The 26,861-nt window shown below is 49.4% G+C and overlaps 13 protein-coding genes across 13 annotated transcripts; 8 read left to right on the top strand and 5 right to left on the bottom strand.

Annotated features, from left to right (window-relative positions):
* The first annotated feature begins 150 nt into the window (after positions 1-150).
* On the top strand, positions 151-2,018 carry BC939DRAFT_439374 (R-SNARE, VAMP71-family). The gene is made up of 7 exons (XM_051553954.1): positions 151-318; positions 474-537; positions 766-964; positions 1,072-1,162; positions 1,398-1,501; positions 1,629-1,685; positions 1,816-2,018. Exons 1-7 carry the CDS (start codon positions 237-239, stop codon positions 1,879-1,881), a joined length of 663 nt encoding a protein of 220 aa, XP_051416236.1. The 5' UTR covers positions 151-236; the 3' UTR covers positions 1,882-2,018.
* BC939DRAFT_439371 (T-complex protein 1 subunit beta) lies at positions 2,019-4,509 on the bottom strand. The gene is made up of 6 exons (XM_051553953.1): positions 4,372-4,509; positions 4,098-4,163; positions 3,904-3,969; positions 3,212-3,791; positions 2,765-3,111; positions 2,019-2,656 (listed from the first exon to the last, which is right to left on the bottom strand). The coding sequence occupies exons 1-6, from the start codon at positions 4,372-4,374 to the stop codon at positions 2,138-2,140; spliced, it is 1,581 nt and encodes a 526-aa protein (XP_051416235.1). The 5' UTR covers positions 4,375-4,509; the 3' UTR covers positions 2,019-2,137.
* A 646-nt stretch (positions 4,510-5,155) lies between these two features.
* On the bottom strand, positions 5,156-5,697 carry BC939DRAFT_392830 (uncharacterized protein; the record flags this gene model as incomplete). The annotated part of the gene is made up of 3 exons (XM_051552051.1): positions 5,156-5,277; positions 5,397-5,481; positions 5,635-5,697. The coding sequence occupies 3 exons, from the start codon at positions 5,695-5,697 to the stop codon at positions 5,156-5,158; spliced, it is 270 nt and encodes an 89-aa protein (XP_051416234.1).
* A 220-nt stretch (positions 5,698-5,917) lies between these two features.
* Positions 5,918-6,841, top strand: BC939DRAFT_483097 (the record flags this gene model as incomplete). Its single annotated transcript, XM_051559164.1, has 4 exons — positions 5,918-6,014; positions 6,227-6,414; positions 6,565-6,712; positions 6,819-6,841. 4 exons carry the CDS (start codon positions 5,918-5,920, stop codon positions 6,839-6,841), a joined length of 456 nt encoding a protein of 151 aa, XP_051416233.1.
* A 699-nt stretch (positions 6,842-7,540) lies between these two features.
* BC939DRAFT_392719 (BRCA1-associated protein 2-domain-containing protein) lies at positions 7,541-9,437 on the top strand (the record flags this gene model as incomplete). The annotated part of the gene is made up of 3 exons (XM_051552042.1): positions 7,541-7,984; positions 8,121-8,533; positions 8,579-9,437. 3 exons carry the CDS (start codon positions 7,541-7,543, stop codon positions 9,435-9,437), a joined length of 1,716 nt encoding a protein of 571 aa, XP_051416232.1.
* Positions 9,438-9,452: 15 nt separating this feature from the next.
* On the bottom strand, positions 9,453-10,753 carry BC939DRAFT_439360 (uncharacterized protein). The gene has a single exon (XM_051553952.1). The coding sequence runs from the start codon at positions 10,419-10,421 to the stop codon at positions 9,591-9,593; it is 831 nt and encodes a 276-aa protein (XP_051416231.1). The 5' UTR covers positions 10,422-10,753; the 3' UTR covers positions 9,453-9,590.
* Positions 10,754-11,187: 434 nt separating this feature from the next.
* On the bottom strand, positions 11,188-12,492 carry BC939DRAFT_281961 (uncharacterized protein). The gene has a single exon (XM_051551220.1). It carries the CDS (start codon positions 12,145-12,147, stop codon positions 11,455-11,457), a length of 693 nt encoding a protein of 230 aa, XP_051416230.1. The 5' UTR covers positions 12,148-12,492; the 3' UTR covers positions 11,188-11,454.
* A 4,383-nt stretch (positions 12,493-16,875) lies between these two features.
* On the top strand, positions 16,876-19,120 carry BC939DRAFT_473660 (uncharacterized protein; the record flags this gene model as incomplete). The annotated part of the gene is made up of 3 exons (XM_051558368.1): positions 16,876-18,143; positions 18,258-18,366; positions 18,470-19,120. 3 exons carry the CDS (start codon positions 16,876-16,878, stop codon positions 19,118-19,120), a joined length of 2,028 nt encoding a protein of 675 aa, XP_051416229.1.
* Positions 19,121-19,264: 144 nt separating this feature from the next.
* Positions 19,265-20,148, top strand: BC939DRAFT_439350 (uncharacterized protein). The gene is made up of 3 exons (XM_051553951.1): positions 19,265-19,404; positions 19,521-19,586; positions 19,715-20,148. Exons 1-3 carry the CDS (start codon positions 19,290-19,292, stop codon positions 20,074-20,076), a joined length of 543 nt encoding a protein of 180 aa, XP_051416228.1. The 5' UTR covers positions 19,265-19,289; the 3' UTR covers positions 20,077-20,148.
* Positions 20,149-20,157: 9 nt separating this feature from the next.
* BC939DRAFT_439349 (Alpha/Beta hydrolase protein) lies at positions 20,158-22,178 on the bottom strand. The gene is made up of 6 exons (XM_051553950.1): positions 21,689-22,178; positions 21,391-21,531; positions 21,125-21,216; positions 20,950-21,004; positions 20,710-20,865; positions 20,158-20,564 (listed from the first exon to the last, which is right to left on the bottom strand). Exons 1-6 carry the CDS (start codon positions 21,827-21,829, stop codon positions 20,265-20,267), a joined length of 885 nt encoding a protein of 294 aa, XP_051416227.1. The 5' UTR covers positions 21,830-22,178; the 3' UTR covers positions 20,158-20,264.
* A 29-nt stretch (positions 22,179-22,207) lies between these two features.
* On the top strand, positions 22,208-22,869 carry BC939DRAFT_281801 (uncharacterized protein). The gene has a single exon (XM_051551217.1). The coding sequence runs from the start codon at positions 22,368-22,370 to the stop codon at positions 22,722-22,724; it is 357 nt and encodes a 118-aa protein (XP_051416226.1). The 5' UTR covers positions 22,208-22,367; the 3' UTR covers positions 22,725-22,869.
* A 1,284-nt stretch (positions 22,870-24,153) lies between these two features.
* BC939DRAFT_281813 (uncharacterized protein) lies at positions 24,154-25,360 on the top strand. The gene is made up of 2 exons (XM_051551219.1): positions 24,154-24,571; positions 24,669-25,360. Exons 1-2 carry the CDS (start codon positions 24,475-24,477, stop codon positions 25,256-25,258), a joined length of 687 nt encoding a protein of 228 aa, XP_051416225.1. The 5' UTR covers positions 24,154-24,474; the 3' UTR covers positions 25,259-25,360.
* BC939DRAFT_281807 (uncharacterized protein) lies at positions 25,361-26,211 on the top strand. The gene has a single exon (XM_051551218.1). It carries the CDS (start codon positions 25,463-25,465, stop codon positions 25,961-25,963), a length of 501 nt encoding a protein of 166 aa, XP_051416224.1. The 5' UTR covers positions 25,361-25,462; the 3' UTR covers positions 25,964-26,211.
* Positions 26,212-26,861: the final 650 nt, after the last annotated feature.

The following is a 26,861-nucleotide window of genomic DNA, read 5'->3' as shown; positions in this document are numbered from 1 at the left end:
AATCCAGACGCAAGCAGTGCTTTGACGCACTTTTACATTAAGGTTATTGGACCCTTTTTTCCGAGCTGCATCTCATAATCTCATACATGCCAAGCTAGCTTCGCAAGTCCAAAAGAGGTATGCGCTCATTTTTTGTCTCTTCTGTTCTTCAACTCGCTCCTCTCATTCATCACACACTCACTCGCACCCTCACTCACACACCCTCACTTTCTCTTTTCTCCATTGCAGCCAACACCATGAGCATCATCTACGCACTCGTCGCAAGGAGAACCGTTATCCTTGCCGAATACACCAACTCGACAGGAAACTTCACCACAGGTACTTTTATACACACTCAACAACAAGCAGCCGACAACTAAGCTGCAGGGTTAAAACGGAGGAGTTGTTTGCTTGGTCGGCTTGCACTCTGGCTGCTGTTTCTAACCAGAGCACCGTTCACTTGGTCTTGGCCTTGGCATTCACCTGGGATGTAGTCACTGAGGCCATTCTCGAAAAGATCCCTCCCAACAACTCCAAACTCACATATGTCTACGACAGGTAAGCGGATTGCCTTTACTACAATGCAGCTATCTGCCGCCCACAGATGAATATGAAAGGAGGGGAGGTGCAAGAGGTTTGGATGCAAGTCTTAATAACCTTCATTTGGCCCTTGTCCACCTGTCCACTATTCACTTATCCACGTTACTAACACCGCAAACTCTCCCCCTCTTTCCCCACTCTCCCTCTACCCGCCTGCGATCCTTCTTTTTTTTTTTTTTTGTACAGATATCTGTTTCATTACATCTGTGAGGATGGACTGACATACATGTGCATGGCAGACGACACATTTGGACGTCGGATCCCCTTCGCGTTCTTGCAGGATATCAAGACGCGGTTCTTGACACAGTATGGGCGGGAAAGGGCCCTCAATGCTCTTGTGCCCTATGCTATGAATGAGTTCTCAAGGACAATTGCCAAACAGATGGTAGGTGTGCAGTCATTCGGATCTTCCTCTTCCCGCCATCTGAACCGTTTGGGCTTATCTAACATGATCCCTCGTTTGTCAATGTTGAATGATATGGTTTTTTTTAGGATTATTTCTCGACAAATCCGGAGGCTGATAGGATCAAACAGGTTCAAGGGGAGATTGAGCAGGTCAAGGATGTCATGGTGCACAATATTGGTGAGTGCAATACATTCACACATACACAACACCCAGTCGTATAAAAAAAAAAAAGGGAGTACGGACTCCCATCGCGTGGACATCAACAACCAAACCCAGCTTGGAAATGATGTTTAGTCGCTACACCACGATCACCGGATCATCGACCAAGTGACCGACTGACTGACTACTGACTGAAAACCATATTATCGCCTCTCTTTTTATTCGAACTCCGGATCGTTTGGATATCGTATAGAGCGCGTACTGGAGCGCGGTGAGCGCATTGAGCTTCTCGTAGACAAGACTGACAACCTGAACCAGCAGGCCTATGCATTCAAGAAGCGGAGTACTACACTCAAGGTATAGCACAAACGGGACCAACGGATGACACGGAGATAATAGGAGGATGTTCATCAGGAGGAGTATGCGAGATCATGGCTAACGCCGATCTTTTTTCTCCTTTATTTATTATTTTAATTATTTGCAGAGAGCCATGTGGTGGAAGAATACAAAGCTGATGATCCTCCTGACCGGCGTAATTATCGTAAGTGATATCATTTCGGTGCTATGCCGTACAGGATTCTCGACTCTTTGCAATCTACCTTTTTCACTGTCTTTAACGCACCCTTTTTTTTTTTCTTTTTTTCTTTTATCTCTATCTCGATATCCAATAGTTCCTCATCTACCTCATCATCTGCGCTGCCTGTGGGTTCCCATTCTGGTCGTCCTGTCGCGGATAGATCTGCCTAGTGATACATTCACAGTGCCAATTGATACCCGCTGATCTCTTCTTGTTATCTTGCCATGCATATTCTTCCCTGCCCTGGATTACGATCACTGGTGTCGGCACAAGATTGTTCAAGTCATCGATAATAAAACCTTTCTTTATTTTGTAAAATGCTGCAACAGTCCCTGTAAAAAAATATATAGCGTCCTTTAAAGCACCGCTGCCATGGTCGTGGTCGTGTGGCGCGCCATTTAACCCTGGCGTACCATTTAACCCTGTCGTTGCCTTGGTGCGCAACGGATAATATCGTCGACTCTCAGGATCATCTCCGCAGCCTCCGATGCACTCAATAGTACCTGGCGCTTCAACTTGAACGACTCTGTGATGCCCAACTCGCGCATGTCACCAACGATGCCCTGGTCCATATCGAGACCGTGGGTGCTGTTACCCTCATAGTGCGAAGCCCTCAACTTGGCAACCAAATCAGCACTGTCGTATCCACCGTTGTCAGCCAGAATCGTAGGCATCTGACGGAGAGCGCGCGAAAAGGCCTCAATGGCAGCCTGCTGCTTACCAGCAGTCTTGGCCGCAACCTCATCCACAGCCTTGGACATCAACACCTCTGAGCAGCCACCACCAAGAACTGTCCTGGGCTCCTGAGTTGTCTGTGAGAGAACACTGAGAGCATCATGAAGAGAACGCTCAGATTCATCCAAAAGCTGGTGGGTCGCTCCACGAAGAACAATGGTGCAGGCCTCGCCGGCAGCAACGCCCGAGAATTTGATCAACTATGTTGTAATAAGGAAGGTAGTAATCAAAAGCAGCACAGGATAGTTAGTTCTTCAGTCTTAGGACGCTTTATGAGTCTCAGCCATAAACATGGATGCAAGGCTTACCCTATCCTCTCCGATAATGACTTCCTCAATGACATCGCAGTGGCCGAGACGAACCAGCTCGGGGTGATCAAAGGTCGAGGTGATCTCTCCTCCAGTGACCAAGGCCAAGCGCTCAACGCCATCGAAATCTGCGTGCTCGATCGACATGATGCCGGCGTCGGCGAACAACTGCTCGGGCCAGTTGTAGATCAACTGTCTGTTGACGAAGCAGGTGATGCCGTGGTCCTTGATCTTCTCAACCTTGGCACGCATCTTTTCGCGCTCTGCACGCTCCAGCTCCTCCAACTTGCCAGTTCCCTCGACACGAATGCGGGCACCGAAAATCTTGATCTTATCGGTATCCATGGCTGATGAAAATAAGCAACAGCAAAGTTAGAGGGCTAGCCACAAGTGAAATGTATCTTTGCGAGAAACGTAGCCCATGCAGTAGACTTCTTATGAACTTACGGGTGTTGGCAATCATGATGGTGGCGTTCTCGATCCTCTTAGGCTGGTTGACACCAATCTTCTTGTCCAGAATGAAGCCCTCGTCCAGGTAAGAGTCCGCAAGACGACCGCCGACCTTCTTGATGATCTGAATGTTCTCCAAGTTGGTGCTGCCCTTCAATCTAAGAACCGCATCGACAGCGAGCTTTGAGAAATACTCCTTATCCTGCGACAGAACCTTGGAGCTCAGTGTAGTCCTTGCAATGTTGATCAGATCCTTTCTGAAGACCTCGGAATCCTTGCTGTGATCGATAGCAGAGTCCTCGAGGGCCTTGTAGGCGGCCGCGCTGGCGATCCTGTATCCCTCGATAATGGTCTGAGGGTGAATCTTTTGGCTGACCAACTTCTCGGCCTCTCTCAAGAGCTCGGCAGCAAGGACACAGACCGAGGTCGTACCATCGCCAACCTCATCGTCCTGAACTTTGGAGATGTTGACAAGAACTTTGGCTGCGGCGTTGTCGAGAGCGATTGACTTCAAGATGGTGGCGCCATCGTTGGTGACCATGATCTCTCCTGTGGAAGCAGATTGAAGGATCTTGTCCTGTTGTACCGCGAAGTGTCCAATGCCGTGAAGCGATAAAGGTTATATAGTTAGAATGTGGAATAATTATGATACAAGTCCAAACGACTTTGACAGTGAGGCAATAACATACCATTCCCTTGGGGCCAAGAGTGCTCTTGACCAAGTCTCCGACGGCAATGGCGCCGATGAACGACGACTAGAGTGATGGAATTAGCATTGGTATGGTTGTTTTAGCCTGGTAAACATATCTCGTGTGTATGTGTCGTTCACTGCAAACTGCCGCGGACAGATCACGTCTGATGAAAGAAAGCAGTTCATTCCTACCAAACGAGCATTCTCGGCGCGCTCCTCGGTCGCGTTATCTTGGAAAATCTGTACTGGAGCCAAAGACTAGCGAGTGCGATAACAAAACAGCAGAAAGGCAAGGTCAGCAGCCTCATCATGAGTTCATGCCCTTGGTCCCTGACAAGATCCTGATCAGTGTAGATGTCTTCAGTCACGGTCACGATCGGCCGATGTCGATGTATCCAAACTGTCCAAAATTCAAGCACAGGTCGAGAGAGCGCTGAAGGATGGATGCCCAGTGTCTGTCTTTTACCATTATGTGAGGCTGTTGGGAGATGAAGGGAGTGTTGTGATGGGTTGAGTAGATGGGAGAGAGTGAAAAAGAGTACGCGCTACACACTCCGTGGAAGTCCACAGAAGGAAAGGCTCCACGTGATCAATCGGTGACGAGTGGAGCCTAGATGCCGCGTTTGGCGCGTAGATCTGTCTATCTTTGAGGGTCCTTGTCCAGGACACTGGAAAAGTAACAGCTGCCTGAATGATCACTCCAGCTGCGAGCGCACTTTTCTTCAGGGTACTCGGGTTTATCGTCGAGGGATTTCATTACGGAATAGCATCAATACTGCGGGGTTCACTAAGACCGATCCAATCTCCTGTAGCAGCCCACGACCGTCCTAACCAAGTGCTTACGCCTGCCAAACGCATCTTTTGGTGATTGACACAATAAGCCAGTGACCCAAGGCCTAATTATGGTTCATTGAGATGCAAACATTGCTGTCTTCTTCCAGTTGCAGAGAACGATATGTCCAGCAGCAGGGTCTCAAAACAAGAGCAATTGATGCGCCACCCAGGATTCACTACCCAGCAAGAGCTCCAAGGGGTATCCAGTAGCATACATTATAGTCATATGGGGATCGCTCACGCGCAATGAGATCAACCACTGTAGCGCTGTCATCATTTTCAAAACCGCGCAATGCTGTCTTTATTGTTGCCTCTGTATGCTGTTATTTTGTTGTAGGTGCTGCCTGTCCGCTGCTTCTGCTTTAGTTATTGTTGCTGATGTGATCGGACCGTTTATCTGTATGTGCGACGATCCTTTATTTCTTCTCCTGGGCGTTCTTGACGGCAGGTACCAAGGTTGGGTTGAAGTTGCGCTCACATTGTGAAAGAGCATATCCCAAACCCAGACCGGTCGACACTGAGATGGGCCACGAGCGCTCTAAAGCAACAAAAGATAGAAAGAAGGGCGTGTTAGATAAGTAAGGATAAGGCGGGCCACTACGCGGTCAATATGACGCGATACTTGGAAGAAAAAAAAACCGCCTCAGAAAAACGTACTCTTGAAGAGGAGGGCCGAGGCGACGATACCAACGCTGAGACCAATGCCGGACTTGACAATCACGTTCGAGATGCATTCATCCCACTGTCAGGGTTGATTTGGAGAGATGTTGCCAAAAGTACTTGTTAGTGGATCCTGTCCGGTTGGGTTTTGTTCTCAGCTCCGAGTGATCGAGCAGCGAGTTGAAGAATGTGCTGTCTTGTAGAAAGTTGAAACAGAAAGGTCGCCATCGTTTACCTTGCGGCTGAGGATCTCCTCGCTAGGGAAGGTATTGTCCTTGTTGTTGGCGTTGGATGACATGGCGGTAGCGAAAAAGAATGGGCTTCGAGAAAGAGGATTGAGATGCTCGTTTCCAGGCACTGGTCGGAAGTGCAACCGTTTGGCCCACATTGGTATCATCACGTGCTGGGAGGAACTATCGTGCCCAGCAGCTTTGCTCTTACCCTTGTCCTCGCTGTCTTTCTTTCCCAATCCTTCTTCTGCCACTCTTCCACAGACCTTCCACCCCCTATAATTTGCGATGCCAAAGATCAGATCTTCGAGGACCAAGAAAGCTCCGGAGGGCTTCGACGAGATTGAGCCAACTCTTCGGGAATTTCAACAGAAAATGAAAGATGGCAAGTGATCTTTTGTTCGCCTACTTTGGCTGATCGTTCTTTTTGCTGTTCTCCAAGCAATCACTCGAGGAGCAGCGACTTTGCCATCCCACTTTAGGAACTTATCCCTTGAAGTCTTCTGTCGACCAGAGTCATTGGAGTCATTGAGGCCATTGGGGTCATTGGGGTCATTGAGGCCGTGATTATTAACACTTTTGGTTCACAACTAATAGCTGAGAACGATCCACACGAAGGCAAGAGAAAAATAGAAGCACTGTGGCCCATCTTCCGCCTTCATCATCAGCGATCCCGATATGTGTATGAGCTGTTCTACAAGCGCAGGGCGATTTCAAAGGAGCTGTACGAGTACCTGCTGAAGCAAGGATACGCAGATGGAAACCTAATTGCCAAGTGGAAGAAGGTATGCTTTCGCTCTTTGTCGACTGGCACACCGTCATTGAAGTGTCCATTGTCTAATGAACGTTCGCCAAGGATGTCACATTATAAAATAGAGTAACCGTCCATCATTATACTGACCACAGCTGTACATTAATCTATACTGTTTTTCTAGGCGGGATATGAGAAGGTCTGCTGTTTGAGGTGCATTCAACCCAAGGATACGAACTTCGGCACAACATGTGTGTGCAGAGTGCCTAGGGGCAAGCTCGAGGACGGCAAGGTTGTCGAATGCATACATTGTGGATGCAGAGGATGCTCCAGTGGAAGCGGCGCCGGATCAACTGCAGAAAGCAAAGGAGCGGTGGCGGCGGCTTCGTCATCATCATCCAAGGACTAGACGCAACCTACAGCGGCAGCATTATCTAGCCCTATCCACCATCGCCTCCTAAGCATTCGTTTCTAATAAAATGTACCACTACCGACAACAGCCATGGGCCAATCTTTATCATCGAGTTCTTGAGATCCCCCCAGACGTGCAGGCGTACCGGAGCTAGTACTGCACAGTTGGTCTAAACCCCCCCATCATGTGATGTTGGGCGTGTGACAAGCTACTCCTGCCAGATCAAGAAAGCGCTCCACATCGATTTCCCATTCATTCGTTTCTTTTGCCATGTCGACACAAAATGTACTATTACCACCTTAAACTGGACCTCTACGCCGACAACACCACGAACGTACCCTCACAGCCACCCCCACAGCCTCGCCCTCAAGCACAGCCTTCGCAGCCGCAATCTACTCACTCCTCCTCTCAGGCACCAATATCCCTCCAGAGAACCCGCCTTCAAACCGTCTTCCAACCCTTCCCTCAGCCGCAAACGCCCCAACAGGGCACTCTCAAAGAACCGCCCGTAGAAGCAGTGCCGAAGAGCCAAGACACCCTTACACCGGTTACGGCAGTAGCTTCAAGTAGCCAAGGACACGCTTCAAAGTTTGCTCCGCAGCATCCAGTGGACTACAGATTCGGAACAATTCAAGTAGCGTGCTTGGACGAATCGTCTCGGACTTCTTCTTCTTCAAAGGACAAGGATAAGACGGGGGCGTTGAAGCAACGGGGTTCAAAGAACAAGAAAGCAGTATCTTCCATGTCGATGACTTCAACATCAACGTCCGTATCAGCGGCGGCGGCAGGGGCCGCAGGGTTTCGGGAATCAGAGTCTACACAGGGAATTCTACGCTTGTACAAGGATACGAATGAGATTACGACAGGAGACATCCGCATTCAATCAAGCACGGAGAAGCAGGAAGGAGGCGAGATTTCGACCACCAACGACCGCGCTGTGGATGCGAGGGAGGGTGCGCAGATTATTCATCCGGATCATGGGACCACAGTGTGCGTGCTGGCCGTGCCGAGTTACATGTCGCCGGGCGACTTTTTGAACTTTGTGGGGCCCGTCCGGTCGAATGTGTCGCATTTCCGTATCATCCGAGATGCGGTCCCGAATCGATTCATGGTGCTGATGAAGTTCAGGACGAGTGAGGTGACAGCAGAGTTTTACAGACGGTACAATGGCAAGGCCTTCAGTTCTCTTGAGGTGAGTTGTGCACATGAGTTACCTATACTCTCTTTTTTTCTCTTTCTTTTTCTTTTTTTTTTTTTTTTTTTTTTTTTTACAGAAGGAGTGAACGATTGAGTACTAATCCAATCCCTCCATGTCTTGTTCTTGGTAGCCCGAAATTTGTCATGTAGTGTATCTAAAGTCGATCGAGATTCGCGCAGGATGTATGCCGCCATACGCATTTCCGTTCCTCAATGACGATCCCTTCCTGCAAAACAACAGTGCCGCAACATCAGCATCAGTACAACCCACATCAGGAATGACCTCTACCATCACAGAAACCAGCTCTGTAGTCGATTCGTTAACACACCAGTTATCTACCGATCATGCAGGATTAGCAGAGCTTCCGACCTGTCCAGTCTGTCTAGAGCGCATGGACTCGTCAGTCACAGGCCTGCTCACCATTCTATGCCAGCATACGTTCCATTGTCATTGCCTAAGCAAATGGGGCGAGGGCAGCTGTCCGGTCTGTCGGTACAGTCAAAAAAGCATCAAGATGAGTAACCACAGCGGCAACACAGCCTTGTCAGGACTCGAAAACACACTTCAGCCCGATGGTCTGACTGCGAGCACCGATGGAATTACAGAGGACCGGAATGTTTGCGCGCTTTGTGGGACGAGTGAAAACCTGTGGATCTGTTTGATCTGTGGACATATCGGCTGTGGACGGTATCAGGAGAAACACGCCTACCACCATTATTATGAGACTTCCCATCTGTACGCTTTGGAGCTCGAGACACAGCGTGTGTGGGATTATGCAGGAGATGGGTATGTCCATCGGTTGATCCAGAATAAGGCGGACGGGAAATTGGTGGAATTGCCAAGTGCTGTGGATGGGACCTTGCCTTCTCAGCATTCTGTTCAGGTCGGACAGGAGAAACTGGACGCGATCGGACTGGAGTACACGTATTTGTTGACGTCGCAACTGGAATCGCAGCGATTGTATTTTGATGCGCAGGTGGCGGCCATGGCAGCACAGATCGCACAGCTGAACAAGGAGGCGAAGGAATGGGAGAAGGAAGCGTCGATGTTGAACCAAAAGAACCGTGAACTGGCTCTGTTGGCCGAGGCGCTTGAGAAGGAGAAGGTGCCGATGCTGATCAAGGAGAAAAAGGCCACAGAGAAGCGGCTGGAGAAGATGCAGGAGCGGCTACAGATGTTGGAGCGACAGTATGAGGAAGAGAAGGAGATGAACGTTGGATTGAGGACGAATCAGGACAATTTCAAGGAGCGGTTGCAGGAGAAGGAGGCTGAGATCCAGGAACTGCAGGAGCAAGTGAGGGATATGATGATTTACCTAGACACTCAGCAGAAGGTGGAGGCGAGCTCGATGAAGGACGAGCTGGTGAACGGGACCATTGGCGTGGTCCCTTCATCGTCGTTGTCTCCTTCGACGAATCATTCTCGGCGGAAAGGTGGTCGTAGATGAATGTAGAAACAAAATAAACTGTGCAGAGTGCAACACATCTGAACGATGGTATCGCAATTGTTTATTCTATTTACATCTTGTAAGAGTTGTGGAGGAGTAGGGATGGAGCGGATCTATGATGCAAAATGGATTGAATGCTTGGATCGGAGATGCTTAGGGGCGTGGATGATGAGAGGGATCCTCGTGATGGTGTTTGTTCTTGGCGTCGTTGTCGTTGTCGTTGTCACTCTCACTCGCTTCCTCAACCTTTTCAAGTTGCTGCTGCCGTTGCTGTTGCCGTTGCTGCTGTTGCTGTTGCTGTTGCTCTACTCCATCGTTGGTCGTTGATGAGTCCTCTTCCGCGGCCCGGACATCGGACGATTTCCTCGTCAACTTCTTGGACATGCCCTCGTCAGAGCCTACGAGCGTCGAGGCCGTACTATCGTCACTGCTGTTACTGCAGCTCCTCTTCCGGCTCTGTGTCTGGACATGAGCCATCAAGCGGGCCTGGTACAAATAGTAGATCTGTGAGGGGGTCGTGCTGTTGTTGGTCGACTGCTGTGCCATCGCATTAGAGCCATCCACTGCCTCCATCTCTTCCTGACCACCACTTCCCTGTTGTTGTTGTTGTTGTTGCTGATCCTGCAGGCCAGAAACGGCAATCGCAAGATCCTGCTGTGACTTGGTACGGATCCAATTCCTGCCACGGTGTAAGAAATACATGAAAGAGAACGCGCACAGGATCACGATGCCGACCCCAACATAGAGTGCCATCCATATGGGTCCCCCCGTGGTGTCGAGGAACGGGTAGATCCAGAATCCGTCAACGTGGTAGACGATATGGGCCTCGGCGAGGTAGAGCAAACAGATGGCGAAGACGATGACGACGTGTGATGGTATAAAGGGCATGGCATTGATCAAGAACTCGAGCAAGACGATGATGAGGTCTCCGCCGTGGAAGGAGTAGTTCCGCCAGAGCGAGTCGGGCGCCATCTCGAGGGCCATGGAGTGGGCATCGCCTTCGTAGCCGAGGTAGCCCCAGTACAGGAGGGGGACGATGATGCTATGGAAAGAAAGACGAGAGAGAAACAAAGAGGAGGGAATTGCATGGATTTAGTGGGCGATCCAATGAAGGGGTGGGGGGAACGATTAGCCGCGCACAGTCGTTTATGAGCAATTAGCGAGTACAGAGAACAAACAAATAAACAAACGACCCAACAACCGGCCAAACAACCGGCCAAATAACCGGTGCACACGCCGCAATTGTCGCGTCAACAAATGCAACGACCCATAAAAGAATCCCACTTCGCAGGGAAAAAAAAGGAGGAGGAGGAGGAGGAGGGGGAGGCACTTACTGAAAGGTGCAGATGGTGTGGTACAGGAAAAAGTTCATATCCGTCAACCACCAGTACTGTCGCTCGATCGTCGTCTTTGGCATGGGCATTTCTGTCCAATTACCAGAACCGACCACAGCCTCGAGCTGCGCAATGTCCCTGTTCTTGAGTATGCGCCACAAGGCTCGCTCACGACGCCATTCACTGAAGGTGTGCCATGATACCGTCTAAGAGAACATGAGCAAACAAAAGAAAGAAAAAAAGTCAGTGAACAGGTTGGCATAAGGTTTCGGCGTTATTTATCTTCCACTCCCTTATGTATTTCAGAACAAGAAGAAAAAAAATGAGGAGTATCGTGCGCAGTTCTGCATGGAAAAGAAAAAAAAAACAAAGGAAGGATGACGTGCGGCAAGCAGAGGAGTAAAAAAAAAGCGCTCATTCATACGCACAAATGTACACACTCACGCGGAAGGCGTTGCGCGGCTGTGGAATGAGCACGACAGAGCGCGGAGGAAAAAAGAAAAAAAAAGAAAAAGAGCCAGATTGAAAGAGATGGATGACATCCTCCTGCTGACAAAGGGTTTAGATTTTCAATGGGCGCGGGACCTAAAATATCCGGCAATATGTGCGTGCGTATGGTGCGGCGGGGCCCATTATTATTAATTACAGCCATTATCTTCCTGTCCAATGCCCATGGGATGCTACTACAGACCAAAAAATAAAAAATAAAAAAAATGCGCAGGTCCCCCCCACCCATCCACCCAGCACACATCCTTTGGGAGCTCACTCTTACTTACTCCAAGATAAGAGGTCAGTCCCAGATACGAGAGCTGAGTCAGGTAACAGAACTCGTATCGTGGCCGATCCGTCATATGAATATCCGTCGCCAGCACCGTAAACGCGTACACGAACAATATAAACCGAATCAGGAACAGCGCCCCGGTCGGAAGCCAGCTGGATCGCACAATTGCACTGGAGCGGGTCTCTGGCTGGTCCAGACGAAAGAATCGGGTATAGAGTGAGCTTCGCACTTTCAGCGGATGTCGATGCAAGCGATCGTCGTCCTCGGTGTGGAACTCGTTCGGGGATGGTGGGAACGTAAAGGAGGAGGATGAAGGGTCAACGGTTTCTTTTGTGTTCTCGTAGGTCGGTGTGGTTTGAGTGATCGCACTGTCTGGGCTGAAAGAGTCGAGATCTTCGTTTCTGTGGTCCTTGTCGGATACATCGTTGTGTAAGCGCAGGTCTGCTGTGCAGATCGGGTGCAAGTCGTGTTGTTGCGGATGCTGGTGGATGTGTGGCCTTGTCAAGGCAGAGACAGGCGTTGGTGGATCGATCGAGATGGAAATAGCATCTTGAGAAGCAACAGGGGGCGATTGTATCCTGCTGTCGAGTGTCATCCTACAGCTGTGTGAAATGGCGGGATGTCGAGGGAGTGAGATTGTCCGAGAAGGGGAAATTGCAAAATAAAGGGAGACTGACTCGATGTCTTGAGAAAGGAATAGCCTTCGACTGTTGTAATGAAAGAGAATTATTTTTTGCAATTGTAGGACGCGAAAAGGTCGTCCTTTGATGGCGGTTGAAGAAGATGTAGAAAGACAGTGGATGGAGTGGACAATTGCTCGACAAAGAGGAGGGCTTGGAGTGTTCTTGAGATTGAGGGACGTGTGCTGTGTGTAACGTGCGGTTGAACGAAGATCGCCAGAGGAAGCAACAGGGAACAACGACAGACAAACAAACAAACACGAGAAGATGGTGAGGAGGATGAGGGGAGGGAAGACAACGAAGGAAGAGGAGGAGGAAGACGGAAAGAGGGAGGTAGATAAAGGAAAGAAAGGATTTAGTCCGCAGGCAGAGTCGGCGATATCATTTACACGGTCTCCCCGCTGCAGGTAGTCGGAGAAAAGACTGGAGGAAGAAAACGAAGATCCTCCTCTTTGGCGTTCAGCGATTTAACGATTCAAAGAGAAAATTAATTGCATTGAAACATTTCCTCCAGAAATTTTTTCCTCTGTCCCTCTTCTTCTGGTCTGACCCAGTCTGTCTGGCTGTAGTGCTGTAAAAACGTAGTAGATATTGTAAGGGTCGGGATGCTGGTGGTTAGGAAGGGGGCCCAATGCATTGAAGCCAAGCGGGCATTTATCTTTTTTCCGCATGCATTATTGGGTCAGCATCAGGCATGCATCCAACCAACCATCCATCCCTCTAATTTATCATCAACTCAATATTCAGTATTCTATGGATACAATTTATGGCCTAGACATGGATTTTGTATGGAGCACACTGGCATAAGAAGAATCCATCCCGGTGTCGCAAGAGGAGGAAGGGACAGTTCACCCACATGCGACAGCCTCCCCTTCCCCCGACCATACAATGTTCCGAATGATTTTTCCCTCTCAGCCTATGCAATTGACAAGGGGTATGCGGACTACCACGGCTCATCCCCTCAACTGCATTATTCTCCTTAGTGTGGATTTGCACCATTTGTCGGCCCGTCTTTCCGCCAACGGCGTGCACATGTAGGGCTGTGTGCGTACTGTTGTACTACCGTAGATAGGCGTCGAATTTACTGGAACTGAATGGCGCATACGAAGATAGATAGCACTACTGGAATGCGGATACAAGGGACGAAGGGGGAAGAGGGCGAAAAAGGTGGCACAGAAGGGGTTCTTTTTGTTCTACATGACTGCAGGGATAATGAGAAAGACCAGGACGGGAGATGGGAGACTAGAGAAAGAGAGGGCGAAGGCGGGCGCGGGGGAAGGCGACAAGGCAGGGCTGGGAGGACACGTACCTGACAAATATTCAATGCGGGGCTGCAAGTCAACTTCCAGTCGGAGATGCGCGTACTGAGATGAAAAAAGGGTCGTTGGCGCGGTATACTGTTGGTGCTTGGGGAGCGGTGGGGTGTGGGGTGCAGATATAAATAGTGGATGCATGTCGTAATACGATACTTTTCCCCTTGGACTGAAGCAGAATATGGGTGTGCCTTTATGTAAAAGTGTGAGCGTGAGTGTGTTTAGCCTGTCTGTTTATGCGCGATGACGCGAGGACGGGTTCTGATAGGCACCGACACCGACTTGGAGCCAAAGCCACTGGACCCGTTAGACTAGCAAACGTTGTGAATCTTTGCTGTGCTGATGCCGTTGGTCCTGCTCAATGCGAAAATCGACAGTTCAACAAACGACCGTGCGCACATCTACACACACACAGCGTGGTTGTTTGTGGTGATGCTTCACCAAGGATACGCGTCTTCCAGGTAGCCACAAGCATGTCAACCGAGGCAATGATAATTATATTGTTAACTTGTGCCGATTCTTCGCGGTATTTCACCACTACCCGTTTGTCCAGCTTTGTTATCATTCTCACTGTCTCTCCCCTTGGGACCATCCTCCTCTCATCGCAACAATCAACATCGAGCTCGAGATCTATATGATCCTGACAACCGCGTCGTTGACGCATGGTCAAAAATGTCCCCCGGTACTTGATACCAGGCAAAGAACCAGAAAATGAACTTCGTCGCTCATTATATCAGCATGATTCGGAATACGATTCACAATGGTCATCTAAAGGGTTTCGGCCAACTGGCATGTATTGCCACTTTTCTCTTTTTTATGGCTGTTGGGCTCCTGCCTCTTCCTCTGATATAATTTTGCATATTGCTCAATAATGATATCGAGAGGGTAGGGGCATAAGACTTTGCTCAGTCTGGAGGGAAACGGAGCATCTTACTGAGGCCAGTACTTTTATGCGTTTCTGATGGCGCTGGTTTTATTTTAGCCAGTTGTTGAGTTCCACTTTTGACATTACATTTTTCTTTGACCTGTCCTGTTGTTTCTGGCCACTTTTTTCTATTCCTGTCAACATGGAGGACGTTGCAGGGATATTGAGTCCAACCCGACCCGACCTCGCCCTGTTCCATAAGGCGGACCGTAGTGAGACGAGAACGAAACCAACGGGTTGGGAAAATTACCAATAGCTTATACATGATTACGGGGACTACAGGTATACAAAAAAAAAAAAAAAAAGCATGCGATCTACGCTGGTTAACAACGCGCAGTGCATGATATCGCAATCTACCAGTACTCGCCGGGGTGTATTTACAACTCACGGGATGTTTGCGCTGATTTCAAGCCCAGTCAGAAGGAAGGGTTTCACAGGTTGGATGTTGGATCATAGAGTTGGAAGGCGTAGGCGGAGTATCTAAGCGATGTGCTTTGAGGATGCTGCTGTCCACATCTCTGCTATATTTCGTTAAAGACAACAGGTAGGGTATGAAGCCTGAGGAATATGAGATCGACATGCCCGTTGTTGCTTGGTCGAGTGTAGCCCAGGTCGCCCTTGGTCCGTGCACGGATCCCTCGTACAGGAACGTGGCGTCCTTTGAGAGCCACTTGGGCAATGTCGGATGCGTGTGGTGTGGCCAGAGGCGCTGGGGATGATTGGGATGGAAAGAGTGGACCCACGCACCCTGCAAGCCACGCGAGCGCAGAGACAAAGGCTCAGCACGTTGTGCTGTCTTTGTGAGCCTTATCTTTGTGCGACCACAGGCGGTGTGCCTTCCACGTTTGTATTCTGCCGTCTGTTCACCAGCTGGTCGCCATCTGCAGCCTGCAGGGGCTCGGCGGACTTTCGCTGCGATATGTCCGATGCACCCAGTTTCAGCTTAATAAATTATTATTTTTTTCAGGTCCGCAAGCATCAATGCTAAAAAGCCCGAGACCCTGTCCCGTCTACACTTCATGAAAGATGGTCTGCCTTTTCTCTCTCTCTCTCTCTCTCTCTCTCTCTCTCTCTCTCTCTCTCTCTCTCTCCTTGCGATTCACGCACTTCTCCTTCTTATCATCTCGGCAGGGCCATGGCATGTCATGGCATGATTCTCCCCTCTTCTTGAAGGCACAACCCACCAGATGAACAAAAAGAAAAAAAAGAAAAAAAAAGCTCCATGTAGATGGGACAAAAGAAGAGATGAGTGGGGGTGGGGGAACAAGTGAGAGCACTTTGCGCTTATCGTGGCCGAGTTAAACTCTAGCGCTTGTTCTTGTGGATGGATGTACAAAAACAGGGCTACATGCGTCTTTAATCGTTCCCCCATCGACGCCGGGGTACAAATGAAGACGTGTTGCAGCAGTGTCCTTTGTGTCCTTTGTGGTTGTCAATCTCCATTAAGTCAATAAATTGCAGTCGCGGCCCTTGTGTCCTCTGTACTCTTGCGTCTATGTGTGCCTGAATCCTATTTCACACACGAGCGAAACGAACCAGAGGCGGTCTTCCTTCTCTCTCTCTCTCTCTCTCTCTCTCTCTCTCTCTCTCTCTCTCTCTCTCTCTCTCTCTCTCTCTCTCTCTCTCTCTTTCTTTCTCTCTCTCTCTTTCTTTCTCTCTCTCTCTTTCTTTCTCTCTTTCTCTCTTTCTCTCTCTCTCTCCCCCTCCATTCTTGCTTTCCCCTTTCTCTCCTCTCCTCCCTGGTCTGCTGGTCCGTCCTCCCCTCAAGCCCGCCCCTCTCCGTCTCCAGCTCCACACCACTTTGACCAAGCGAGTCCTTCCTCAGCGCCAACTGCCGTTGTGAACCCATTTAAAGTTTTACGCTCTCCCTCCTCTCCCCGTCCGTCGTTGCTGTCTTCTGTTGCACGCCCCTCCCTCTTTAGTCGCTTCCCTCTGTCTTACTCTCCCCATTCGCTCATTCTCTTCTGTCTCTCATTCCCCATCTCCACAGCCGACACCCGATCCCCTCCATACCTCTTTACTTTCTCACACTCCTCCACGCTCCTCCGCACCCACTTCCTGTCTTTGTTTCGGCCCTCGGTCCTGCTGCCCCAGCCAGTCCCAAACCCCACCCCTCACCCCCCACCTCTCCCGCGGAAGAACCAGGCGTTTCATTTGAAGTCCTGTCCAGCTTACACCACCTCCCCCCATTCGCAGTCCTCGGCCTATTTATACCCTGTCCTAGCCTGCCTTTGCTGCGACCAATTGCTGCTCCCTCCTTCTGCTGGACCCTGTGAACGACCGAGCCATAGGGAAACAAGGGCGGCAGAGCATTATCGCACCCGCACCCTCCACCCGCGCCCTCCAACCGCACCCATCCTCTCCGTACCCAAACTATCCAAACACAGGCAAAGAGAACGCAGCCAATGGGAAACAGCAAATCCCGCCACTCTGGCGGCACCTCCGCGAAACATGCCAAGCACAGCAGCCGTACCCTGGATCAGTCCCACCACTCACGACAGAGCAGCGGCAACTACAACCGGGTCTCGTCCTCAGACGCCTTCCCTGGCCCGGTGGTCATAGCCAACGACAGCGGACACTGCTACGCTCAAGGACAAATGCCCCATCTAGTGCGGCCAGAGTTTCCTGGCGGTCCGTACCACACAAATCTCTCCAGCCCAGGGCGGCTGGATCAGCAAAAAATGCCGTCTGATTCAAATCTACAGCTGCAATATGGAAGCAGGGTCAAGAGAGCGCCACCAGGCGGCGCGGGCGGTGGGATAATGGGCTATGGCACTTCTACCTCGAATGGCATGAGCAACAGCGGAGCATTAAGGACGTCAGGGATATCACATAATTACGTGGGCACGTCTGGGATCGATCAAGGTGGCTACGGTGCGAACCAGGAGATGATGTATTCATATCAGCAGCAGCTTGAGGGCGACTCAAGACCTACTTCGCCTCGCCATCCGCATGGACGGATGTCTTCCCATGTTCAGCCACTCGTCGCCCAGCAGCAGCAGCAGCAGCAGCAGCAGCAGCAACAAATGTATGTAGCGCCTCCCTCGACCTTTCAACCACACCAACAATATCCTCAGTATCCGCGCATCTCCGCCGCTTCGCCGGCTCCCACGGGCGGTCGCAGAGACGACGAAGCAAATATGGTTGACAAAAGGATACCGTCATTAGCAACTTTGACAATTGGCATGAAAGAGAGCACGAACTCTGGACAGCTCAGTAGCGGAGTCACACGATATCCACATCAGCAAGACTATGTTGAGCCACCCTTCGGTCCACGGCTGTCCTCCTCAGGCCTTCCAGGGCTCACACAAAATAGGCAGACCAACCCTGATACACGGGTGATAAACGACTACAACTTCCCGAGTGGCAGCAATATTATTAACAGCACCAAACTGAACACACCGGCACCAATACCCAGGGCGTCAGAAATTTTCGCCAATGCAGGACCTTTAATCGAGACTAGTGCATCGTCATTGAACCGGCCCTTGGGATCAGATCAGGTGTTTGCACGCCTTGCCAAACAATACCCAACAAACCCAAAAGAGACTGAGAAGCGGGAACGCATTTATCGATGGCTGGGTGCAGTAGCCAAGGCCTTGACTTTCAACCCAGACACGAGCATTCCTGGATGGATTATACCCGTAGTGCCTGATGAGCTCGACCAGACGGACAGGTAATGACACTTTTCTTTTTCTTTTTCTTTTTCTTTTTCTTTTTTTTTTTTTTTTTTTTTCGTCATCCAACCGCGTCACTAACTGTATCGACTCCTATTTTGACTCCTTCTTAGTCCGTTTTATTGGAATCGGATTACATACGAGCTGGATCTCATGGCTCCAGTAGCAAAACCTTTCCGGAGAGCGATCGACATCAATTGCACTTCAGGAGAATGGGCCATGGTACGCGCGAAAGCTCCCCCTCCCCCTGATATGATGCTATTTTTTTGGTGCCTTTTATCACATTTCTGACTAGTTTTTATTTATTTATTTCTGCTGTCATCAGGACCTTGCACTCAAATACCCGCGCACCATCGTCTACGCTCTTGATCCCACATTGGACGCATCACAGTTACCTCAGCGCCTACCCGAGAACTGTCGATTCAAATTACGGGATGTCAAGGACCAGGAAGGCGAATTTGATCTGGTTCACCAGCGTCTAGGTGCGTTCAGGATCCCGATTCTGGAATGGACACCACACTTTGCAGAATTGGGCAGACTGACCCGACCGGGCGGATGGATCCAACTGGCGGAATGCAACGGGATGATCGTACGAGCCGGCATCGAGTCGCTCAAGGTGAACAGATGGGTCGAGAAGGCCGCGTTGAGCTCGGGACTGAACCCGGTACAGATGGTCGAGGCTCTGATGCCGACGATTCTGGGTGCTGGATTGATTAACGTGGAGTGTTACGAGTACGGGATCCCATTGGGCGAATGGGCAGGACGTAGGGGTCATATTGCGATGCGATCGTATCTGGACATGGTCGAGTCTTTGAGAGAGGAGATCATCGAGACGAACCGACTGGAGGAAGGGATCTTTGAGGAGACAATTGCGTTGATGAAGATGGAATGCGCTGTGGAGAATGCGGAGCTGATCATGAAGGTCATCTGTGCACAGAAACCACCCTTCTCGGACGATATCTGGCGGCTGCAGTAAAGCTGGGGGAGTTCCCCCCTCCCCTGTCATTTGGATTTTTTATTTTATTTTATTTTCATGTACCATACATTCTCTACATACCACTGTCTCAAAATAATAAAAAATAAAGTTAATCTACACACCTTTAAATATCCTTCTCTTTTTCTCCGCAAAAGCAATCACACATCTGATGAACACCGCACCCATGGCCTCAACATCCTGGCCAGAACTTGAATCGACCGCCACTACCAAGGCACCGGAATGGTCATTGCGCTCGGAATCAGAATTACATGTAGAACGACTCGGTAATTCGACTCTTCACGCCGATGAGAAAAAACATCCTCCATTAGTCTTTTTTTTTTTTTTTTTTTTTGTTTCCCGCTATTCTGACCATTTCATCCGATCTTATCATTGTTCGCAGAGGCAAAGCTCGACAGCATCAAGAAGAGAAATGACAGGCCTTCAAGGCATCATCAGCATCAACATGGTAAAGATAATTAGTTATATATATGAGATGTAATGTTTTTGTTGGCTGTCTACCTACCCACCTACCTACCTACCTGCCTACCTGCCTCTAAACCGTCTTATCGTCTATCTTCTTATCCTCCTTAACAGAGGCCCCAGGGCAACAACCCCAGGGAGCACTAGACTTGGATGCGGACGAAATTCAGGCAGGGCAAGAAGAGGCCGATGAAGGGCTCTGGCTACTCTGGAACAACAAATCAACAGCATCCTCCTCAAAACCTGCAGTAACTTCGCAAGCACAATCTCGATATCACAACGCCACATATGGCACCAGTTCCATCCATCGACCGTCGAGATCGTCATCAGAGAGTGAAGAAGAAGAAGGCCAGGATGAGGACGAGGAGCAGAGAGAAGAGCGGCTGGAGGTGGCAAAAGCTCGAGCGAAACATGTGGAGGAATATGTTGTGAAAGACCGTACCTGTTCACGGACATGCTGCTGCGTCATCTCATAGCATGAATGGTCCACATATATAAAAAATACCCATCGAGCGCGCGACAAATATACAGAGGAGCTGTTGAGATGTACATATTATGTTGTTACCGTTTTTTATTATGATAATTTGCTACGCATGGTACTTCAAACAATGAATGGATCGCTTCACACGCTCCTTACGATCACCTCCGACTTCGTCCCTTGGCCTCATTTGCGCCCCATGATACCATCCAAAAAAGCCTTGATTGCCTCAAAGTATCCGGGCTTCAAACAGGTATCATTATGAGTACCATCTGGGAATTCGCGCCAGACGGATTCTCCGGTCGTGTCCAAGAGCCGATGGAGCTCCTTCATATGTGCGGGTGGGATGAGTTCGTCCTTCCGGCCCGAGAGGAACAAGACCGGCGACCGGTTGATCCGCTGAATCATTTGCTCAGAGTTCCAGATCTGGTGGCAGAGGAATGCGACTCGGCTGATCATCGGCAGGACGTGAGGAATCACTTTTGGCTATGAGGATAAAGATCGTTCGAAAAAAAAAAAAAAAAAAAAAAAAAAAGAGAGAGAGAGAGGAAAGGATTATCATCAGCAAAGGATACTTTTAGCGTACACGTTTACAGAGTATTTGGAAAGACTGCAAGGTGAGTTATTTTACAAGGCTCAAGAACGTGTTCTCAATGATCAATCCTGAGAATTGATCCTCGTTCCTGGCGACAATGTCGATCGAAACAGCGCCCCCAATGGATTGACCATATGCAATCAGCTTCGTCTCCGCGATCACTGGGTGTTTCTTGATGTAGTCAAGTGCGGTCTAACATTTCACAAAGCGCGTCGTGTCAGTTACTCTGCGATGCATCAAATTCGACCACGTTCATTATGCAGCATATGCACTTACCTGAGCGTCTATCCTCAGTCCCTTCTCAGACGGACTTCCTTCGCTCAGTCCGTATCTATAGTTTTTTTTTTATTTTTTATTTCGTTGACAAGATCTTTTTGTATTTAGAACCATGAAACGGGTCGACAAATTGACAGCTGCACCTTTTTTTTTTTTATTGCCCCTGTAAACTTACCCGCGGTAGGACAGCATGAAGACATTGCATCCAAACTCCCGGTAGAACACATCTGCGATCGACAGACGATGGCCCATATTTCCAGCATTCGCCTATCGAATCATTTCGCAGATATCGACATCAAAGACAATTTGAAGGTTGAAGGTTAGTTCATAAGACTTAATTACCATCAACAAATCAGCGTCTGCAGGTTTTTTTTTGCCCGGAATATCAAATATACGCCCTGCAGAGATTTAGCTGTGTTATACAAGATTGAGTACACGTACATGAAGATAAAGGATGGTAGGTCGCGTGCGAGCCACAGAGTCGTCAGGGTGCTTGATCAGATAGGCCTTGATCTTGACTCTGTCTGGAGTGATCAGCGTTAGCTCTTCGTACGGTAAACCGTACTGCGATGGTTTTGCGACCTGTTGTCGAAAGAAGGAAAAAAAAAAAAAAAAAAAAAAAAAAAAAAATCTAGTGTGAGTCGACTGGTGCTCTTGAATGTAGTACGAAGGAAAAGAGCCAGCGAGAAAAGAGATGGAATGGGACGTGGGGTGAAGGATGTAGTGAAACGATACATGCATGCGTTCTTGAGCCCTCTGGAAAGTTGGCGGGGTAAATGATTTCGCATTGGTAGTGGTAGAGCAGTGCTCCGCCACTGAGCACCGCCACGGCCGCTGCTGCGAGGGAGTAGGACAGGTACCAAGGCAGATAGGATGTCATAAGGGATTGGCAATTGCTTCCGATTGACTTTGATTGCTGTATAGATGTAGATATGAAGACCGGGGACGTGCTAAGAGCGAAGCGAAGCCTTCTATGGGGCTACAGCTCGGGAACGGGACTGTGGGGTAATAATGAACGTTCGGTGCAACGGTCCGTCGGTCGGTACTCGAGTCTGACGAAATATGGTGGTGAACTTCGGCTGCTGTCACACAAAGGGAGAGTTGCAATCCAGCCAGTCGATGCGTAAGACTAGATCTAGGACGAAAAGGAGTGGGGATGAGATGCGCAATGGTAATGGAGAACAAGAGAGGAGGGGAAACGAAGCTGGGTGGGCGAACAAAGTTCGGGGACGGAGGGTGAGAGAGGAAAAAAAGAGAAAGAAAACTCGTTTTATGCAAGAAGGGGAAGCAGGGCAAAGCAGCTGTGGACCTGTGTAAGGACAAAGGACGCTTTTCAATCTACAGAGTTACGGCGCCTGTTGTTGTTGGTTTGTGCTGGATCGCGCCCTCCCCGGCTGGAATTACCTACCGCCTCGACCATGGCATCCTCTACATCCCTCTTTGCGCCCATCAGGAATTCCCTCTCCCACACACGTTCAGAGATCACTCACAGAGTCCGAAGCATTTCCACCTCGTCCTCCTGTAAATATGCTCGCGGAAAGGCCTCCCTCGTGGCTAAGAACAGTTCAGCAATAACAACAGCACCGACCAAGCAGATCAAAAATCCGTTTATGGCCCCTGCCAACTCTGTATTAGCATATATCGGACCCTATGCTGCATCAATGCGTCAAGCCAAGGGCGTGGCGTTTGTCTTTGGGGCCTGTGGATGCATGGCTGTGCCTGCAACCCTCTTTCTCGGCAACACGGAACATTTCTTGGCAATCATGGGTAAGTAGCTTTAACAAGGAAATTTTGGGAGATTACAATGGACGCGAGCTGTAAGGCCACTTTGTCCTGTGCTGCTAGTATCCTTTTCTCCCTACTGCCGTTGTCAATTGCTATCATCGCCTTTATGTCAGGGTTATATATTGTATATTAATAAGCATATCGCAAAATTAGCTGGGGTCGCTTCTCTATCGCCATCGGTTCTCCTCCACGCACTCTTTCGTAATGATGTAACAAAGATCCACGTGCAAGGCTCGGCCTCCACAAAGATCCCTGAGGCGATCAAAGTCTCGGCAACGGATGCTCTGAAGCTGACGTTTGAAAAGCTGTCTTGGCGAGGCATGCCAATTCAGTCTCAGGTGTTGTCGACGAATCTGTTTGTAAAGTCGGAGACGGAAAAGTCTGTCGTCTGGACCACGACTACCGCAACGACGCCTCCCTCTCAACCCTCGGCTCCAGCATCACCGCCAAGAACCGGATCAAACGCGCGACAGATTGCTCAGCCAAGGAAGGAGACGTATCGTGTGGATAAGCTGATGATGCTGAGCAATCCTAGTTTTGCGTTTGTGATGGATCAGATCGAACACCAGTCCCGATTGTCCCATAGCAAGTACCAGAACGACAATGCCGGCAAGGACAAGAACGAGGGAAAGTAGCGCGAAACTAAGAAGCAATTGCAATAATAAGAAACCGGGGGATCTCACTGAGAACGACTTCGCCCAGAGATGTGTTCTTTATTTTACCATCAGAACATGTGTGCCTTTTGCGTACCTGCTTCTGACTCCTGGATTCGCAACCCTGCCTGGGCTAGTTAAGATTGTCGCCTGTTGGCAAAGTGTGCTCTTAGAGTTAACCCCCTACTCCTGCTCTTTTGTGTCTTAAGCAGGAGTTAGCAGCTATGTCAAACAGGGCTAATTTTAATTTTGGTCCAGTGGGTACCTACCGACCTGACCCCCTTTCATTCGTTTTGTTTTTTTTCGTATCCTTCGCCTCTGCTCCTAAACGCATTTCTGATATGGCGGCTACACTCCCGTCCTCGACGCTCCTCAGTAGGTCCAGCTCATCGACCCATTGACACTTTCTGCTTTCGCATGTAGTGCACCTTCCGCCATACTGCATTACTTTACTAGCGAACTCCACTTCCCCTCCCCTTTATTTTATTTTTTTTATTTTTTTTTTGTTTGTTTCTCTTGCCGCCCTCTGTTTATTCAGCTTCCCCATCACACATCAACCTTTCACATCCACATAGCAACAATCAGTACACAAGCATTAACACAAAGCCCATGACCACCCCTCACTACATTCTAGCCAATCCTTTTGCCGGCCAGAATATTGGCCATCTCCGTCTCGCTGTCGTCGGCGACAGCGGAGTGGGAAAGACCTCGTTTGCACGCCAGTTTGTGGAAACGCTGCCCGAGGTTCTATCGCACGACTGGGAGCCATTCAAGCCCACAAAGGACATCGACAATGACGACGACGCTGACGATGATGACTACACGCGCACGGATGCCTTGACGGAAAAGTATGCGAGCACGATGATGGAGATTCCTTGGGACAACATGGACGCAGACGATGAGGTCCCTGCTCGCAACCTCGTCTTTCTCGGTTAGTGACAACAGCGGCAAAAAGCGCCCACGCGACTTCCTTGAGATGCCATTACCCAATTTCTTTCTGACTTAACGGCTCAATTGATGGTCTCTCCTTGTAGATACCCCGGGTTATGGTAGCGTGGTCGATGCTCAGGCCAACTTCAATCTTTTTATGAACTATGTGGGTCAGACCTTCGAGGAAAAGAACCGCAGGATCTCCCCATTCACAGAAGTCAGCAACAACGAGCTGATGCGGTCCTTAGTGACAGGTATGGCTCTTTTTTTTATTTTCTTGTCTCGGATCTAAATTGCAATATCTATCAAGCTACAGAGCTAACGTAGTAATTTGCTGTGTTATTTGAATAGGTGTTGGTGCGCATCGCTTCATCGATGTTTGTTTCTACTTGATCTTGCACCGACTCAAACCGACTGATATCGAATACATGCGTCTCATCTCGGAAAAGGCGAACGTTGTCCCCATCATTGCAAAGGTCGATACGCAGTCAGAACAGGAAGTTCAGGAACTCAAAGTGCATGTGCTAAAGACTCTGAGGGAGCAAGGTGTCTCGATCTACACGTTCAGGATCGACTATGACCGTCTGATTAACATGGCCGAGAAGGGTCAGGCTGGAGGTCCTCCCTTTGCGGTCTCGAATGTTCCACCAAAGCCGGCGTCAGAGGACCCGGATGATCAGATCTCATTCAAGCATGCGGAGAGCGAGTTGCCGCTGCTTCGGAAACTCGTGCTTGAGACTCAGATCACAAACATCCGACAGTTCACGGTTAAGAAGTTCATCAATTGGCGTGGAAAGCAGCAGCCATTGCAACAACCATTGCAGCAACAGCAACAGCAACAGATTTACTATCCACAGCAGCAGCAGCAGCCGCAACAACAGCCGATTCAGTACCAGCAACAGACGGCGGCCCACCAATTTCAACAGCAAGTGATCCGGTAAAGCGTTTCACAACTGCAAACTGCAACCTACAGCTCAACAATACGCTTGCTCTTCATCATAGGCTATACCATAAACAACATCACCATCATAATAAAGGATAGCACTAGTGGTCAGGAAAGGGACTACTACCAACTAGTGCTACATCTCAACTCTTAGCTTCCGTCACCACAATACCACAATATTCAAACCGCAGATAATGGACGCATGGACCAACATACTTTTATTCGATGTTTGCAACAGCAGATAAAAAAAAAAAAAAAAAGCAATATCATTCTCCTCTCCCAGAATATTGAATTTTACCATCAGAAAGCGAAAGAAATGGCCAAAAATAAAACCCTGGCTCTGACTCTTGAAAGAGCCATCTATGCTGAAGAATATTATTATGCATCGAGCGAGAAGAGCACCGGGACGTTAATCTATGCATGCACCTGCCCTTATGCACCTGAACTACTTGGCAGTTGCTATCAGGGGTTCGAAAGGCTTTTCTGCGTTCTTTTAAGTACAGTACTCCAATACAACGCTCTCAATCAGATCACCGACCAGGTCTCAGCCGCCATTCGATCCGTCAACGGAAAGGACGATATTGACCAGGCGCTGTTAGACAAAGAGTGCAGCAAACGATACGCCGCCGCTTATGTTTCGGGTTTGTTAAAGCGCATGGAGGTGTCTGCTACCTTCGCTTTGATGATACGAACCCCACGATAGAAAAGGAATCGTCCTTGAAGTTGATTATGGGCATGGTCAAATAGTTGGGATTCACGCCAACAGAGGCCACGTACTCGTCCACGCGCTTTCAGTGTCTTCATAAGCCCGTGCAGTAGGAGTCGGATCGTCTGAACGTCGCGCGCATGGTACTGTCGAAACATAGGATCGTAGAGCTGATCTGCCGTGGTCATGTCATGGACCTGAACGATCTGGGATGTACACGCTTCAGGCTATGCATCCGAGAGGTGTCCCTGCCAAGACCACCAGCAACTTTATCCACACGCTTTGAGTGACCAAGGCAGATACTGTGGCCGAAAACTCTGGATTGATGGTTCTGCAAGGACGTTGGCCTGCTGAATGCATGTTGTTCGATTATGTGGAGTGGGATCGTCAAGGGCCCATTCGCCGGTAAAGTGGTCGAACTTTCAACCGTTACGAGGATGCCCCCTGACTTCAAGCAGTTCAAGACATACATCCAGCAGGTGGTCGAGGGTCTCAGGCACGGCTCGCCGATTCATTTAGACGAGGTGCGTCCGCTTGATTGGCTGTCTGACCATTCAAACCCCATTGAGCTCTGCTGAGGTTCCAGAGAGCTATTTGAGTGATGTGGAACAAGAAAAGCCTGAAGACGAAATTTGAGGCTTCTATGGAAACCAGAGCTTTGGGATCTGCTGGGACAGTGCGCAGTAATAAGCGAGAGCAAGGATCGACAGCGAGGAGGCCTGGTTCAAGTTGACCCGGATTGGATACCTTTGTCTGGACAAGGGCTTGGATATGGGCGTGTTCAGGGACGACGGCAGCATGGCTCCTAAAGAGTCGGCGAAGAAGACTGTCCTTAACAGCACTGTCGGCCTTGCAGTGGGCAGCACACCCAGGAAATAGTGGCGACATAGGAATG

This window comes from Gamsiella multidivaricata (genome assembly GCF_025024155.1).
Source record: "Gamsiella multidivaricata strain RSA 2152 chromosome Unknown BC939scaffold_7, whole genome shotgun sequence".
In the NCBI taxonomy this organism is placed as follows: Eukaryota; Fungi; Mortierellomycota; class Mortierellomycetes; order Mortierellales; family Mortierellaceae; genus Gamsiella; species Gamsiella multidivaricata.
This window is presented reverse-complemented; position numbering and strand designations above follow the sequence as displayed.